Source organism: Stomoxys calcitrans, chromosome 5, assembly GCF_963082655.1.
Source record: "Stomoxys calcitrans chromosome 5, idStoCalc2.1, whole genome shotgun sequence".
In the NCBI taxonomy this organism is placed as follows: Eukaryota; Metazoa; Arthropoda; class Insecta; order Diptera; family Muscidae; genus Stomoxys; species Stomoxys calcitrans.
The window spans coordinates 31,686,750-31,703,433 of NC_081556.1; the positions used below are offsets into that span (position 1 = coordinate 31,686,750).

The 16,684-nt window shown below is 41.4% G+C and overlaps 2 protein-coding genes across 2 annotated transcripts; both read right to left on the reverse strand.

Annotated features, from left to right (window-relative positions):
- Window positions 1-1,494: 1,494 nt before the first annotated feature.
- LOC131998037 (uncharacterized) lies at window positions 1,495-9,967 on the reverse strand. The gene is made up of 2 exons (XM_059370038.1): window positions 9,445-9,967; window positions 1,495-3,158 (listed from the first exon to the last, which is right to left on the reverse strand). The coding sequence occupies exon 2, from the start codon at window positions 3,152-3,154 to the stop codon at window positions 2,108-2,110; it is 1,047 nt and encodes a 348-aa protein (XP_059226021.1). The 5' UTR covers window positions 3,155-3,158; window positions 9,445-9,967; the 3' UTR covers window positions 1,495-2,107.
- Window positions 3,180-8,396, reverse strand: LOC131997867 (uncharacterized). The gene has a single exon (XM_059369714.1). It carries the CDS (start codon window positions 8,394-8,396, stop codon window positions 3,180-3,182), a length of 5,217 nt encoding a protein of 1,738 aa, XP_059225697.1.
- Window positions 9,968-16,684: the final 6,717 nt, after the last annotated feature.

Consider the following 16,684-nt stretch of genomic DNA (forward strand, 5'->3'; position numbering starts at 1 on the left):
AGGAGGAGATCACGTCCAAACAACGTGGGATCGAATTGGTACTCATGCTGGCTTTTGTCATGTATGGGGGCATTGGTAGACGCATTATATTCACTCGGGGTTAGGAGCCCTGCAGGATTAAGGCAACACGATAGGTGCCTGCACAAAACACCACTAGGACTTGTCTCTCAACGTATGAGGGACGATTGGAGTATCTTACAGAGATAAGTCTTTGCGATTGCCAAGGCTGCGGAGTGAGTGTTGCCAAGGAAGATCAACCGGTCAGATATTTGCATATTTAGTGATAGTCAGGTGGCTCTTATGGGTGCGAGCATAGGATCAAAAGCGCTGTATCGATATCGTCACTCTCTGGAGAAACTACACAGGCAGCAGAGGGTAAACCTGCGTTGAGTCTCTGGTCACAAAGATGTGACAGGTAACGAGATGCTCGCTCGAGTGGTAACATAGATGCGCTATTATTATCGATGGATCGATGGAAAGCATACATCTAGAAACAGCCACAGGAATTCTAACAGATCACAACAAGAACACACATGTCTCGCATTGGCATAAGAAATGATGATATCTGTTGCTGGTGTCATGGAACTGACGCCACGTTATCATTTACACAGCCAATTTCCGGCAGTAAATCATAGTAGGAATAAGATGCTGGTTTTTTTCTTTCAGCCATTGGAAAAGTGAAGTAGACTGAATCCAGGAAGATTGATGTTTTGCGTCTTATCATCAATGGGGTACGAGAAGGTGCAGTGATGAAGCAGCAATCAGTGAGGGGCTCCAGTTAATCGACCCACATCGAAGTGGTGGAACGAAAGATTACATGGATGAATTGTGTAACAATCAGTGGCGTCGCCAGTTAAACTATCTAAGTCGAAGAGAGAAAGGCTATTGAGGAACCACAATGGGACATATTTGGCCCTGGCGGGTACTAAGACATGTAATGTCTGGGATCATCCTCATCCAACCTAACCTAACCAAATGCACGGATCGAGCTTGTTTACCTATAGGAGCTTGATGAGGATCGCCCTGAAATATTAGAACGCTAATTGTGAAGCCAACCCTACCTCAGAGGTTAGCGTGTCCGCTTATGACGCTGAAAAGGGTTTGATTCCTGGTGAGAACATCTGAAAGATTTTCCTAATGCTGGAGATATTTATGAGGTACTGTATCATTTGTCGCACAGTGGCACGACATTCGGACTCGGCTTTAAAAATGAAGCATCATATCATTGAGCGTGAACTTGAATCAAACAGAGCTCATTGATATGTGAGAAGTTTGCCCCTGTTCCTTGGTAGACTGTTTGTTACGCGGCAAAACAAAAGGGCAAAATCCCAACAACAATTAAACCAAACACTGGTGGAACACCACTGGAACCAACAAAGGCAAACCAGGCAAAAAAAAGGTTCTTTTAATAATACACGGTTATTTAGTGCGCGTGCCAAAACCAGGAAACTTAAACGTGTTTCACTTTTTCGCGTCGGAAATAACAAGCAGCGGTTTCAAATTCAGCGAAATTAACAAATTTGTTTATTTGAAGAATATACGTCCGTCCACTTCAACGATTATAGCAACTAGTAACTATTTAATTACAAAACATTCATAATTTCCTTAAACTAATCCAGCGAGTGCGCCATGTAAGCAACGATTAGAAGAAATATCCCACGCCTGAAGACATAGTGGCCACTTCAAAACCAAAATCGGGGTTGCTATCAAAATCACAGAGCAGACCAAACCACGCCACAGCACGAACGTGAACATCCCGGCCACCTTTCAGTCTTGCGGTATCCGAAAGCTCTGAAAATAACTCGAAAAGCAAGGAAAATAAAACAGCAAAAAGAAAAAAAAGAATTAATGCGTTGTTCACATCAGTGCCAACTAGAAAAAGCACATTGATTTCATATTTAATTCATGAGGCAATTCAACTATATTACACAAAAAACAGCATTTTCAAAATTCATTCATGTGAAAAAAAAAAATCAAAATTCAAAATCCAACAAATCACCAAGTTCCGAAGTGAGAAAAAAATCCAATTGAAGTAGGCTGCAATGGTTTAAAATATTGTATTATATCGTACCATGGTTAAAGCATATACATGATGTCTTACAGGAAACTAGGGAGTGTAAGAACCTGATATCACATATCCAAAAATTGTGAATTGTGCCAGAGGTTTTCCCAGTGCACCACCAAAGACCCCATTCCGCATTATTTTTGGGTACAAATCTCCTCCCAACGTGATACTCACAGGTGCTGAGGTATAAAAATGCTCGTCTGCCAATTGCAAACCAGGAAACTCATCAACAATTCGTACATCAATGGACTTCTTTGGAGTCACAACTGTGTGATTACGACGCACTTCAGCATATGTTTCGACTGTTGCCGACATCCCGTGATTGCCTCGAATTTGAAGAAGACATCTTGTCTTGTTTCCGACTCGGACCACCCTTTGACCCATTCGACTTACCAAAGACTCAGCTACAATAGAACTCTCAATGCTTGGGTCAATTACGGCTCGTTCATGTATGTAGCGATCCCCACAAACTATCTTTATTACAGCGGTCGCTTTCAGCAGTATGGTCTCTCGTAGGCAGTATGCCGGAATTACCTCTGTTGACATCTCATTTTTACCTTTGTACGGCTTACGCCTCCGTTCATCGAAAGGTACTACCTCCTTCGCAGGTTTGTCCTTGGGGGCATGTTGAGACGAACTAGGTCTCTTGTGCCGATTACCGCGGGACGAACTAGGTCCCCTATTGGTTGCACGTCTGGACGAACTAGGTCCATCATGCTGATGTGAAGATTGGGACGGACGAGGTCCCTTCTTCGACGGGGTCTTGGACGAAGGTTGTGGTCCTTGCCTAGCACCATCATGATACGCCATCACAGTGGACGAACGAGGTCCAGGTTTGTGTAGAAGCGTGTGATGCATATCGCCACATTTGCGACACTTGCCAGTACTTTCACATGTGCGCCATGTATGATCATGTGCTAGGCATCCAGCGCAATGCTGATATATCGAAATAATTTTCATTCGTTCCGCATAATCCATATCCAAAAACTTACGACAGAATCGCAGAGGGTGGTCCTTAAGGCAAACACGGCAAACTATGCGTTTTTTGCCGGCCCGATTGTCGACATTGTATTTTTTTGCTTTAACCATGATTCTAAAATAAAGTAAATAAGTTCTAATTAGAGGGTAGAACGACCAGTTTTACTACTGGCCTCACTATCAGGCCACGTTCGGTCTTGACCTCTACAACACGCACCAGCTGATCGACGCCTGGTAACACCTTAGTGACACGACCTAATCTCCATTCATTCGGTGGGATGTTGTCCTCCTTAATAACTACCATATCCTCCACTTTCACATTGTCGTCAGGATTTTTCCACTTATTTCTTCTCGTTAGTTCCTTCAAGTATTCATTCTTCCACCGGAGACACAAGAGCTGATTTAAAGCCTTAACCCTTTGCCAACGGTTGACAATTGATTCAGGTGCCTCTCGAATGTCTGGTTCGGGGGGAGCTAAAATGGGCCCACCTATCAAAAAATGTCCTGGTGTCAGCGCGTCCAAACAAGATACATCCTCAGATATAGGACAAAGTGGCCGCGAATTTAGGCAAGCCTCAATACGGGCCAAGAGTGTTGAAAATTCTTCGAAGGTGTATTTAAGACTACCCGCTATTCTTCTAAAGTGATGCTTGAAAGATTTCACTCCAGCCTCCCACAAACCGCCCATATGTGGTGCGCTTGCTGGATTAAAATGCCAACTGATGCCCTGTGTCGCATATGATCCCGTTAGTTGAGGGCCAATCACCTTAAGAAATTCCCGAAACTCGGATTTCAAAGTCTTCGAAGCTCCAACGAAATTAGTGCCGTTGTCCGAATACATTTCCTTGGGGCAACCCCGGCGGGAAACAAAACGGGAGAAAGCTGCCAAGAAGGTTGTTGACGATAAGTCACTAACTGCTTCTAAATGGACAGCCCTTGTGGCAAAACATATAAAAAGACACACGTATCCTTTCGTTATCAAACATGCTCGACCTGTATAGTTCTTTATATCATATGGCCCTGCGAAATCCACACCAGTTCGAGTAAAGGCCCTGTCAAGTATTGTTCTAGAGACTGGCAAAGACGCCATTAACTGACAACGTGTCTTTTTTGCCATTATTGAACAAATTCTACAACGATTTATGGCCCATCGAATCAAATTCTTAACCCGGGGTATCCAAAATTCCGTTCTCAAAACTCTAAGCATCAATTGATTACCACCATGCAGCGTCATTTGATGTACGAAGACTATCAGAAGCCTCGATATTCTACAGTTATAGGGTAAAATCAAAGGATGCTTTTCACTATACGACAGAGAAGTGGCATTATCCAGCCGGCCGCCAACGCGCATCAGGCCCTTCGGATCAATAAATGGGTTTAAGCAAAGTAAATGACTTCTATTTGAAATCGATTGATTATTCAACAATCTATAGTAATCGTCAGTGAAATAAACCTTTTGGGCAACAACAACCAGACGTTCTTTCGAAAGCTGGAGCTCCTCCGAACTCACTGATGTCTGCGAAAAATTCCTCCGGCCATTTAAACAGTCAATGAACCGAAAAACATAAGCCATTACACGCAATGCCCTGGCATAGGATGAGAACCTGTCAAGAATTTCCTCATAATCCTTAATGAAAGTTGAGAAGAGTTTCACCTTCCGTTCCTCCTCCTCTGTAGCAAAGTCAACGTTGCTCTTGTCCCACTGGCTATTAGGAGATTGTAGCCAAGACGGTCCCTGCCACCATAGGGTCTCATCTATAAGATCTTGAGGGCGAACACCCCTGCTAATCAGGTCAGCAGGATTACACTCTGATCGGACATGTCTCCAGTTGTCCTTTCCAACCTTATCAAGAATTTTCGACACCCTATTTGCAACAAAGGTCGTCCATGAGCTAGGTGGTTTTTGGAGCCAAGCAAGAACAATCATAGAGTCGGACCAACAATAAAATTTAGTGTTCTTCTCATCTAAACACAAATCGGTTCTAACGACTCCCATTAAATCTGCCAACAAAAGAGCTCCGCAAAGTTCTAACCTCGGCAGCGAAACAATCTTCAGAGGGGCTACCCTCGATTTAGCCAGTAATAAATGAGCCTGTACGGATCCACCATCCACAACTCGTACATAAATGCAAGCCCCATAAGCCTTTTCTGAAGCGTCCGAAAATCCATGAAGTTCTACTTGAGCGCTAGGGTGAAACCCCACCCACCTTGGAATCCTAATGTGATTCAATGACACATAGTCACAAATAAACTGATTCCACATATTGTGGCTCCTCTCAGTCAATTCCTGATCCCAACCAATTCCTTCACCCCAAATCTGCTGCATCAAGATCTTGGCAACAACAATAACGGGACCAAGCCAACCAGCAGGATCAAATAAACTGGCAATTATAGATAAAACTTCTCTTTTCGTAAAATTCAGCTTCATTTGAATTGGCTTGACTGAAAAATAGAAGAAATCACCCTTGGCGTTCCACCTTATACCCAACGTCTTGGCATTACTCTCGTCTTCGATTTCCAAAAAATTCTCACTAAGACGGTGGCCAGATGGTAATCCCTGCAGAATTTTTTCATCATTCGCGGTCCACTTCCTCATAGAAAACCCAGCAGAGGACAAGGCTTGAATCAATTGGTCCCTAGCCGCTATAGCCAGTGTCACTTCGTGTGCTCCCGCGAGAGCATCATCCACATACATCATATGACGCAATATCTTAGCTGCCAAAGGCAGCTCCTTCTCAACATCTGAGGCCAACTGTAACAGGGTTCTAATGGCCAAAAATGGTGCACAATTAACACCAAATGTTACAGTTTTTAACTCAAAATCTTTTAAAACAGCCTTGGGATCCTTGCGAAAAACTATTCTCTGGAATCTTGTATGTTCCTTATGTAGCCAAATTTGACGGTACATCTTCTCGATGTCCCCATTAAAAACAAACCGATAAAAACGCCATCGTATTATCAACAACATTAGGTCATTTTGCAGAATGGGACCAGGGTACAAAGTGTCGTTTAAACTCAAGCCGGTGGAAGTTTTACAAGAGGCATTAAAGACTACCCTTACCTTTGTGGAAGTGCTCTCAGGTTTAATTACTGCATGATGGGGAAGATAAAAAGAATTCAAATCCTCTTGAATTTTAGGGATCTCCGTCATATGGCCTAATAGCACATATTCATCAAGGACACCGTCATATGTGGACTTAAATTCCGGTTTATTACACAATGACACCTCATTTCTCAAAAACTGGCGATACGCCTTCGTCCTGGAAAGACCAAGACCCTTCCCATTTGCAAATTGAGGTCTAAAAGGTAGCGATACAACATATCGACCATCCGGCAACCTTGTAGTAGTACTTTTGTAGACGTCTTCACAATATTCATCATCTGGACTGTATTTGAAAACCTTGGGTGGTTCCTCTAATAACCAAAATCTCTCCAAAAGCCTGTCTAGCTCGACCGCAGTGCAAAATGAGACACAGGTAGTAAATGTCCCAGGACTTGAGTCAGAAATCGGCCCTGTAAGTATCCAGCCAAAAATAGTTTCCTGGGCCACAAGAGACCCGAGTACGTTTTGCCGAACACCACCCAGCAAGATCTGAGGATAGATATCACCGCCAATTAATATGTCCACTTGATCACTCCTACCGAATTTCGGGTCGGCCAAAGGAAGATCGCCCAACGAAAAGGAATCTGGAATGTCAAGAGTGTGACCAGGCAGACGTCCCGTTAATCGTGGCAGAACTAAACTAGAAACTTGCACCTCAAAACCCACATTATGAGGAGACTTCAAAGAAAATTCACATTGTTTCTCCGCTGATCCCGCTAATGCATTATTTAAACCTGACACCCTGGCATTGACCTTTCTTACAGGGAGATTAAGTCGTCGTTGTAGTTTCTCGGAAATAAATGTAGCCTGAGAGCCAGAATCAATCAACGCCCTTGCCGAGAAAACAGTTCCATTAACCTCAATGTGAACAATGGCCGTCCCCAAAAGCACCTGCTTCCGAGTAGATACGAAACAATTTTGTACCCTGGATTCATCACTCGCAGCGTTCTGGGCCGCAAACCGACTCGTACCAGGCTGAGCCTCCAAATTCACCATGTCTTCAGTATCCAGCTGTCTAGATTCTTTATGCAAGAGAGTGTGATGCCTCAATTTGCATTTCGAGCAACTAAATTTGCTTGTACACTGATTTAGCTTATGATTACTGCTGAAGCAATTCAAACAAAGATTATTCCTTTTCACAGTAATAAACCTTTGCTCTTGATTCATTTCTAAAAACCTTGGGCAGGACTTCACAACATGATCTTGTGAACACACAAAACACAATCTTTTATCCATATTAGTCTGGTACGACTTTACCTTGCTGCTGGACCGGGAAGCTTCGTGAGAATCCTTTGTATCCGTCGGTTTAACCTCATGGGAATGTGTCAGGTCATACACTGTTTCCAAAGACTGGAATCTAGCTGTCAGAAAATCGTCCAGATCCGACCACTTTGAAATCTCCGTCTTATTTCTAACAGTCTGCTCCCAAAGCGATAAAGTATTAGTTGGTAACTTGGTTGAGCACAAAAATACAAAAATTGGATCCCAACTGTGTATATCGATTTCATGCAATTTCAAAGCGGTAATACAATTATTGATGTCCCGCTGAAGGCGATTTATCTCCCCTGCTGACTCGGATTTAACCGATCCAAGATTAAAAAGAATCTTCAACTGACTATTGACCAATATTCTCTTGTTCTCATATCGACTTTTAAGATTGGACCATGCGTTCTCAAACCCATCATTCGTCAAAGGGGATTTTTTAACTATTTCCAAAGCCTCCCCCTGAGTACTTTGACGCAAATAGAACAGCTTCTCAACAGGTGTAATGGATTTACAATCAATGTATACGGCTGTAAACATATCTCTAAACGAAGGCCATGACAAGTAGTCACCGTGAAAAACTTCAGTGGTGCAGGGTGGCAAACGCAAACGATGGTCCAAAAATCTATTTTCCAAAGGTTCTCTCCGTTGGACTTGGTGAGGACTAGCCATTGTTGACGACAAAGTGGAATGGTTAGCGAATGACTGGGACAACTCACCCATTTGTGCTGCACAACTGATGTAGGCTTCTCTACACTGCCTATATAAACGTGAAGCCTCTTCTTCATTCTCCGACCCATCGCATTCAACACTGAAACTCTCATAAGCTGTGTTTATCCTATTCCAAAGCCTGTTAAGTTCTGCCTTCCGCAGTTCCACAGTAAACATGGTATGATCGTCGTTGTTCATAGCATTGTATTCATTCTCGAAATCGAGGAATACTGCCACAAGTTTCCTAAATTTAATGAAAAATTTCGACTCTGCCATGTTTCACCTAAACAAGACCAAACTGATCACCGAATCCCGATAAATGTCCGAGGGCAACGAAATTTGGTGAAAACTAGCAAGGAAGCCACAAATAAAAATAATTACCAATTAAATAAAATTGCGGGACGAATCAACTTCTTATGATAAGTCTCTTACTACAGAGAATGTCAGGTATGTAAAGCGAAGACCAATTGTTAGCAAAGAAAAAGAAAAAAAAATTTCCACAATAATATATAGGGGTATGCTATTTTCACTGAAGCACTTTTCCCAAAACGCTCACCAAGGCCTTGCTAAATTATCCAAGTATAGCGAAACTTGTGGAAAATAGCAAATTAAATAATTGTCCACGAAATACAAGTGAAATATATGAGAAGGACGAATCAACTTCTGATTATACGTCTCCACTTTACTTAGACAGCTTGCTAAAAAGAATGTGGACAAACGAAAATTCTTCGGCTAGATAAAAATATAAAAAATAACTCTTTTCCATACAAGAATTAAAAACACTGGTTGCAATTGTAGCACTTCCAACCAAAAACAGCGAAATTTTACTAAAATAGCAATTTAATTATAACAAATTCAATGCAAACCAAAACCAAAAGTAATGGACGAAGCAACTTGTTATTAGAAGTCTCCTTTACCAACAGTACAAAATGTCAACAGCTGTCAACAAAGATAAATGAAAAATAAAAACACAACCATTTATCTTGCACAGGCACCAATTAGATTTGTTATTATTAATATTTTTTTTTTTACATTTCTCCTGTATTTTGCGGTATGTCTTTGTTTTAATTAAACATTCAACAAAGAAATTTTGCTCCAAAGCGAAAAACCAAAATAAAGCAGAATAACAAGAAGAAGACCAACGAGTAATTTAATGTTATTTGTTGGTATTTTGTATCAATACGTCGATCAGCTGTGACGTCGTTGCCAGATCCACACCTTTTAGGATTAAAAAATGGGGTACTCAACAACAAATAAATTTTATTAACAACTTTACTTTTGTTAATAAAAAGGTTAGTACGCACCAATAAACCGATAATATTACCTGATTTGGCCAAAATCTGTGGGAGAGATTAAAAGTGATCCTCGTATTCCAACGTATCCGGCTCGAAGGACCTATGTTACGCGGCAAAACAAAAGGGCAAAATCCCAACAACAATTAAACCAAACACTGGTGGAACACCACTGGAACCAACAAAGGCAAACCAGGCAAAAAAAAGGTTCTTTTAATAATACACGGTTATTTAGTGCGCGTGCCAAAACCAGGAAACTTAAACGTGTTTCACTTTTTCGCGTCGGAAATAACAAGCAGCGGTTTCAAATTCAGCGAAATTAACAAATTTGTTTATTTGAAGAATATACGTCCGTCCACTTCAACGATTATAGCAACTAGTAACTATTTAATTACAAAACATTCATAATTTCCTTAAACTAATCCAGCGAGTGCGCCATGTAAGCAACGATTAGAAGAAATATCCCACGCCTGAAGACATAGTGGCCACTTCAAAACCAAAATCGGGGTTGCTATCAAAATCACAGAGCAGACCAAACCACGCCACAGCACGAACGTGAACACTGTTCATAGGCAAATTTGCATTTTGCACTTCCGAAGGACTAAAGATGGCCACACGAATTATATGAGTATTTTTTATAAATGAAGGTTGTTTCGAGTTTTTTTCCGGATCGAAATGTGAAAATAAACAAAACAACGTAAAATATCCCAAAATTCTTCAATTACGTTCTAAGTACATATTGCCCTGTACAATTAATGATTTGTTTTTCTCTGTGCATGCAGTAGCTACTTTCATGGACACAACAAGAACAACAACAACACCAAAGGAAAGTAGCGCCGGAGATGAGTTGAATGTAAAGGAGAAAATAAGAAAAATAACCATAAAAGATGGTAGAGGCAAGAAATGATTTTCGTTTCGCATTTAAAATGCTGCAGGGCAAAATGACAATTACAAATGCTTTACCACAACTAAAACATGCACAAGGATACCCTCTAACATACACACACACACCAACATATACACCCAACAATTCAACAACACCCACACACTTACCCATAAAAGAGGTCCTCCATACATTTAACTAAGAGATATCAAAACCCAAAGACAACAATAACAAGCTAAACAGCCAGAGCAACAAAATGAAAAAAATAAAGACCGCCACACATCACCATCAGGAAAATGAAGCGTCGTCGTCAATGGGTCGTTTGTCCTTGTTGATGTTGTTGTTGGGCCCTTTGTATGGCCTTTGGTGGCTATTGCTGTACAGCGTTCAGTAGCTTAACAACCCACTTCCGTTTGTTGTTATTTGTATCTTTACGTCTCTTTGTGTGGATGAAAGGCAAATGTCTCTCCTGAGTGAATGAATAAAAGCCTTTGCATAAGAGTCTAATATCTCACATGTAGTATATGTGTTGGTATGCATGTTTGTGTGTGTGTGTGTGTGTGTGTGTGTTTATGTCTAGCAAAATATATGTGTTTGTATGAATGTTGTTGAATTATTTGTAAATCAGATCTGTTGTGTGGTCTACATAAAGGACACTTTTATGAATAAAAGCTAAATTCGCACACATTCATCAAACAAGGAGGGTAGATAGGAAATTTTGAGTAAATTTTCCATGAAATTCCATTATAAAATCAAAATGTTTTGTATAACTTAAAATGCTTGTAACTCCTTTATAAGGCGCCTAGTGGTGAAATGGCAGTGGGACTGTAATGCAGAAACGACCAGCGGAGACAGAGGGAAACAACTGATGACGTTGAGGATTTTTTATCACGACCAGCGGCAAGCACCTGATGGCGGAGATGGGTAAGGGTTGTAAAAAACCAAGATAAACCCGGTGTAAAAACGACCTGCAGAAAAATCACCAAAGCAATGCGCAAAAGTTAAAGAATGGCCCCATATTGTCAATGCTCTTCTTTACATTATCCTTTTTTTCTATAAGTTTATTATCATAATAAATTATGAAAATAAATAAAGAACATTTTCGAAAATCGGATCATAAATGCGATTTTGGCAGCCCGAACAAAATTTTGTAGGCCCGAGGTGACTGCCTTTGAAGTCCCATCAATGGGCTCCCGGGGTTTCTAGGGCCCCGATATTTCGCACATTAACTATTAACCATTTGATGTTTTGTGATATCTTTATCCCTTCAAAAATGACAGATTTAATTCCACAAATTTTTTCCCATCCCACTGTGCGACATTAGAAAAGGTTCTTGGACACGTATTATTATTGTTCGCCTTAGTTTTTTTGGGCATGGGATACCCTACAGGTCACCGCAACCTTTAAGTTCCACGGCGGTGCCGTTTTCGAATCTAGGCGTGTGGCCTTTGGCATAGGCTGTGCAGCGAATCTCCGAGCCAAATTAAGGGAGCCTCTCTCCTTATCGGTGAGAGTTTGAGGCTCATTCCCACAAAGTCTCTCAATAAACCTAAGAGCAATGCGCCTTTTATTATTTCAAACTCTTTAAGAACGTATTGTTTGACAGAGAAGGTCGATAGACCAGGCATATCATAGGCATGCGAAGATAAAATAGATTCGAAGTTGTCTTTAAGACTCGAACCAGGTGTCTTCGTCAAAAACCCGTGCTTGCCAGTCATCTATGGGCTAGTGGAGCCAGGCGCAGCCGCTCCACCAATCGAGGTCTCAAAAATTTGCAAATGTTTGCGCATGAACATTGCTCTAAGGATTAGGGGCAAACTTCTCACATATCAATGATTGTAGTCTGATTCAAGTTTAAGCTCAATGATAAGGGGCCTCCATTTTATAGCCGAGACCCAACGGCTTGCCGCAGTGCGACATCTCTTTGGAGAGAAGTTTTACATGGCATAGTACCTCACAAATGTCGACAGCATTAGGAGGGGATAACCAACGCTGAAAATTTTTTCTGATGGTCTCGCCAGGATTTGAACCCAGGCGTTCAGCGTCATAGGCGGACATGCTAACCTCTGCGCTACGGTGGGCTCCAAGCCACCATAATAGGCGTTTCTATTTTCCGATCTGGCGCAGCCGCTCCACCAATCGAGTTCTCAAAAATTGCCCCTGTACATTCCTCTAAGGATTAGGGGCAAACTTCGCACATATCAATGATTGTAGTCTGATTCAAGTTTAAGCTCATGATAAGGGGCCTCCTTTTTATAGCTGAATCTGAACGGCGTGCCGCAGTGCGACATCTCTTTGGAGAGAAGTTTTACATGGCATAGTATCCCACAAATGTTGCCAGCATTAGGAGGGGAATACCACCTCCAAAAATTTTTTCTGGTGGTCTCGCCAGGATTCGAACCCAGGCGTTCAGCGTCATAGGTGGAGATGCTAACCTCTGCGCTACGGTGGGCTCCAAGCCACCATAAAAAGCGTATCTATTATCCGATCTCGCCGACATTTGGGACAGTGAGTTGTGTTAGGTTCTTCAACATCCTTCTTCAATTTGGCCCAGATCGGTCCGGGTTCGGATATAGCTGCCATATAGACCAGTCTCTCGATTTAAAGTCTTGGGTCCATAAACGGTGCCTTTATTGTCCGATTTCGCCGAAATTTGGGGCTGTGTGTTGTGTTAGACAATTTGACTTTTTTTTACAATTTGGTTCATATCGGTCCAGATTTGGATATAACTACCATATTGACCGATCTCTTGATTTAAGGCCTTGGACCCATAAAAGGCGCATTTATAGTCCGATTTCGCCGAAATTTCGGACAGTGGGTTTTGTAGGGCCTTCGACATCCCTTTTAATTTGGCCCAGATTTGTCAGAATTTGGATAATAACTACCATATACGATCTCTCGATTTATAGACAGATCTCGCCTAAATTTGGGACAGTAAGTTGAGTAAGGCCCTTCGACATCCTTCTCAAATTTGGTCCAGATCGGTTCGGGCTCTGATATAGCTGTGATATAGACCGATCTCTTGATTTAAAGTCTTGGGTCCATAAAAGGCATATTTATTGTTCGATTTCGCCGAAATTTTGGAGAGTGTATTAAGTTAAGCCCCTTGACATCCTTCGTCAATTTGGCCCAGATCGGTTCAGGTTCGGATATAGCTGCCATTTAGACCGGTCTCTCGATTTAAAGTCTTGGCACCATAAAACGCGCATTTATTTTCCGATTTCGCCGAAATTTGGGACAGTGAGCTATGCTAGGCTCATGGATATCCTTCTTCTATTTGGTTCAGATCGCTCCAGGTTCGGATATAGCTGTCACATAGACCGATCTCTCGATTTAAAGTATTGGGCCCATAAAAGGCGGATTTATTGTCTGATCTCGCCTAAATTTGAGACACTGAGTTGAGTTAGGCCCTTCGACATCCTTTATATACCCTCCACCATAGGATGGGGGGTAAACTAATTTCGTCATTCTGTTTGTAACTACTCGAAATATTCGTCTAAGACCCCATAGAGTATATATATTCTTGATCGTCGTGACATTTTATGCCGATCTAACCATGTCCGTCCGTCTGTCTGTCTGTTGAAAGCACGCAAACTTCCAAAGAAGTAAAGCTAGTCGCTTGAAATTTTGCACAAATACTTCTTATTAGTGTAGGTCGGTTGGTATTGTAAATGGGCCATATCGGTCTATGTTTTGATATAGCTGCCATATAAACCGGTCTGGGGTCTTGACTTCTTGGCCCTCTAGAGTGCGCAATTCTTATCCAATTTGGATAAAATTTTGCACGACGTGTTTTGGTATGATATCCAATAACTGTGCCAAATATGGTGCAAATCGGTTTATAACCTGATATAGCTGCAATATAAACCGATCTTGGGTCTTGATTTCTTGAGCCTCTAGCGTGCGCAATTCTTATCCGATTTGAATGAAATTTTGCAAGACGTGTTTTGTTATGATATGCAACAACTGTGCCAAGTATGGTTTAAATCGGTCCATAACCTGATATAGCTGTCATATAAACCGATCTTGGGTCTTGACTTCTTGAGCTTCTAGAGGGAGCAATTCTTATCCGATTATGCGGAAATTTTGCACGACGTATTTTATTATGACTTTCAACAACTGTGTCAAATAAGGTTCAAATCGGCTCATAACCTGATATAGCTGCCATATAAACCGATCTGGAATCTTGACTTCTTGAGCCTCTAGAGGTCCCAATTATTATCCAATTTGCCTGAAATTTTGTACGACGGATCCTCTCATGACCATCAACATGCGTGTTTATTATGGTCTGAATTGGTCTATAGACCGATGCAGCTCCCATATAATTCGATCTCTCTATTTTACTTCTTGAGCTCCCAAAGGGCGCAATTCTTATTCGAATTGGCTGACATTTTACACAGGTCTCCAACATATAATTTAATTGTGGTCCAAACCGGACCATATGTTGTTATCGCTCTATTAGCTGAGCAAATCTTTTCTTATATCATTTTTTGCCTAAGAAGAGATGCCGGGAAAAGAACTCGACAAATGCGATCCATGGTGGAGGGTATATAAGATTCGGCCCGGCCGAACTTAGCACGCTTTTACTTGTTTAGTTTTGCGCCAGATCGGTCCAGATTTGGATATAGCTGCCATATAGACCAATCTCTCGATTTAAAGTCTTTGCCCCATGAAAGACGCATTTATCTTCTGATTTTGCTGAAATTTTACACCGTGACTTCTGTTAGGATTTTGACATTCGCTTTGTTCATGGTTCATATTGGTCTATATTTGGATATAGCTGCCAAAAAGACCAATATTTTGGTCTACAAAATTGAACAGGAGTTGCCAGCTTCTTTAAACACTATATTGAAAGACTAGATTTCCCTTCAGATCCTTAGCAAAACTTTTTTATGACCTTGATCTTAAAAGTGTATATCTGTGTGTCGTTTGTCCTGAGGTGTCACTTGGAAAATTTCATTCACACAAAAAATGTTTTGACCCACAGGAAATAAAGGTCAGCTAGGCCGGTAATCGTGCTGACTGGTACACAGAGTAAGGTCGTCAGTAAATGACAAAGTAGTGAGATCAAATCTCCAATTGGGAATACGGCCGGTAACAGTCTGGCAACTCCATAAGTGGACCTTGCGGCATGCCGTTTGTACAGGGCTTGAAAAAGGGAGGTTCTTTATCATTCAGCTAAGACTTGAATCGGACAACACTCATTGATATAACGGAAATTTCCTCTTGACTCGGGGTTTTTTCCCCATTTATTAGTCCTGCCTCGAACGTATTTTGTATTTCGCACAAAAACCGAAAAAATGAAAACAAATTCACTCTTATGTTATTCACAAAATAAAGAGAGCGAGAGGTTGATAAAGGGTTGGCTGCCGCAAATGGTTGGTGGGTTGTTTGGCTTGGTTGTTGGGTGCATGGTCTCACCGATTTAGGACAAATAAACGCATGGACGACTGGACGGACAGACACATGGATGGAACGCATGAATGGTTTGCCGCTTGCTTTCTGTGCGACTTTTTTTTCATGTGGGGTGATGGGAAAAAGTAAGAGGTTGGACGATTTAAATGGATGGATGGATGAGTGAATGAATGGTTGTTTGGTGTGTTTCAAGTATATTTGTGTTTTTATTTGTTTCTTTCTAAAAACCCTTAAGCTACTTTTGTGTAAATTTTTGTTGTGGTTGTTTTTGTTGTTGTTTGCTACTTCAGTGTCGGTGTCTCTAAAATATAGGTTTTTATTTTTTCTTTCATTTCGGTATAAATGATTCGTTTTTCTATCCTCAAACTTAGGAGCGGGGGTCTATGCACTTGGTCGTAACATTTGCTACCTATGGAAGTATTCAGTTGTCGAAGTAGGATTATTAAATGGGAGTCGGAGAGCTCAACTCCAAAACGAACGTCGACTTCGGCTAAAAGGTTCGACTCCGACTTTGACTCCAGCCTCAAATTCAAAATTTTAGCCAAATCGGATAAAATTGGCTTGTAAGGGCTCAAGAAGTAAATTCGGCAGATCGGTTTATATGACCGATGTAGATAGTATTTGGCCCAGTTGTTGGGAGTCATAACAGAACATTATATGCAAAATTTCAGCTAAATGCGACAAAAATTGCGGCTTCCACTGGCTTAAGAAGTCAAATCGGGAGATCGGTTTATATGGGAGCTATATCAGGTTCTTGACCGATTTGAACAGTACGTAACACAGATGATGAAAATCATAACGGAACACCATGTGCAAAATTGCAGCCAAATCGGACAAAAATTGCAGCTTTCACTGGCTCAAGATATCAAATCGGGAGATCGGTTTATATGGGAGCTATATCAGGTTGTTGACCGATTTGGACTTTACTCGGCGCAGTCGTTGGAAGTCGTAAAAGAACACTTTGTGCGAAATTT

What these genes read in the sequence shown, in the direction of transcription:
- LOC131997867 (XM_059369714.1), bottom strand. Translation starts at nt 8,396, where the DNA reads ATGGCAGAGTCGAAATTTTTCATTAAATTTAGGAAACTTGTGGCAGTA.
- LOC131998037 (XM_059370038.1), bottom strand. Translation starts at nt 3,154, where the DNA reads ATGGTTAAAGCAAAAAAATACAATGTCGACAATCGGGCCGGCAAAAAA.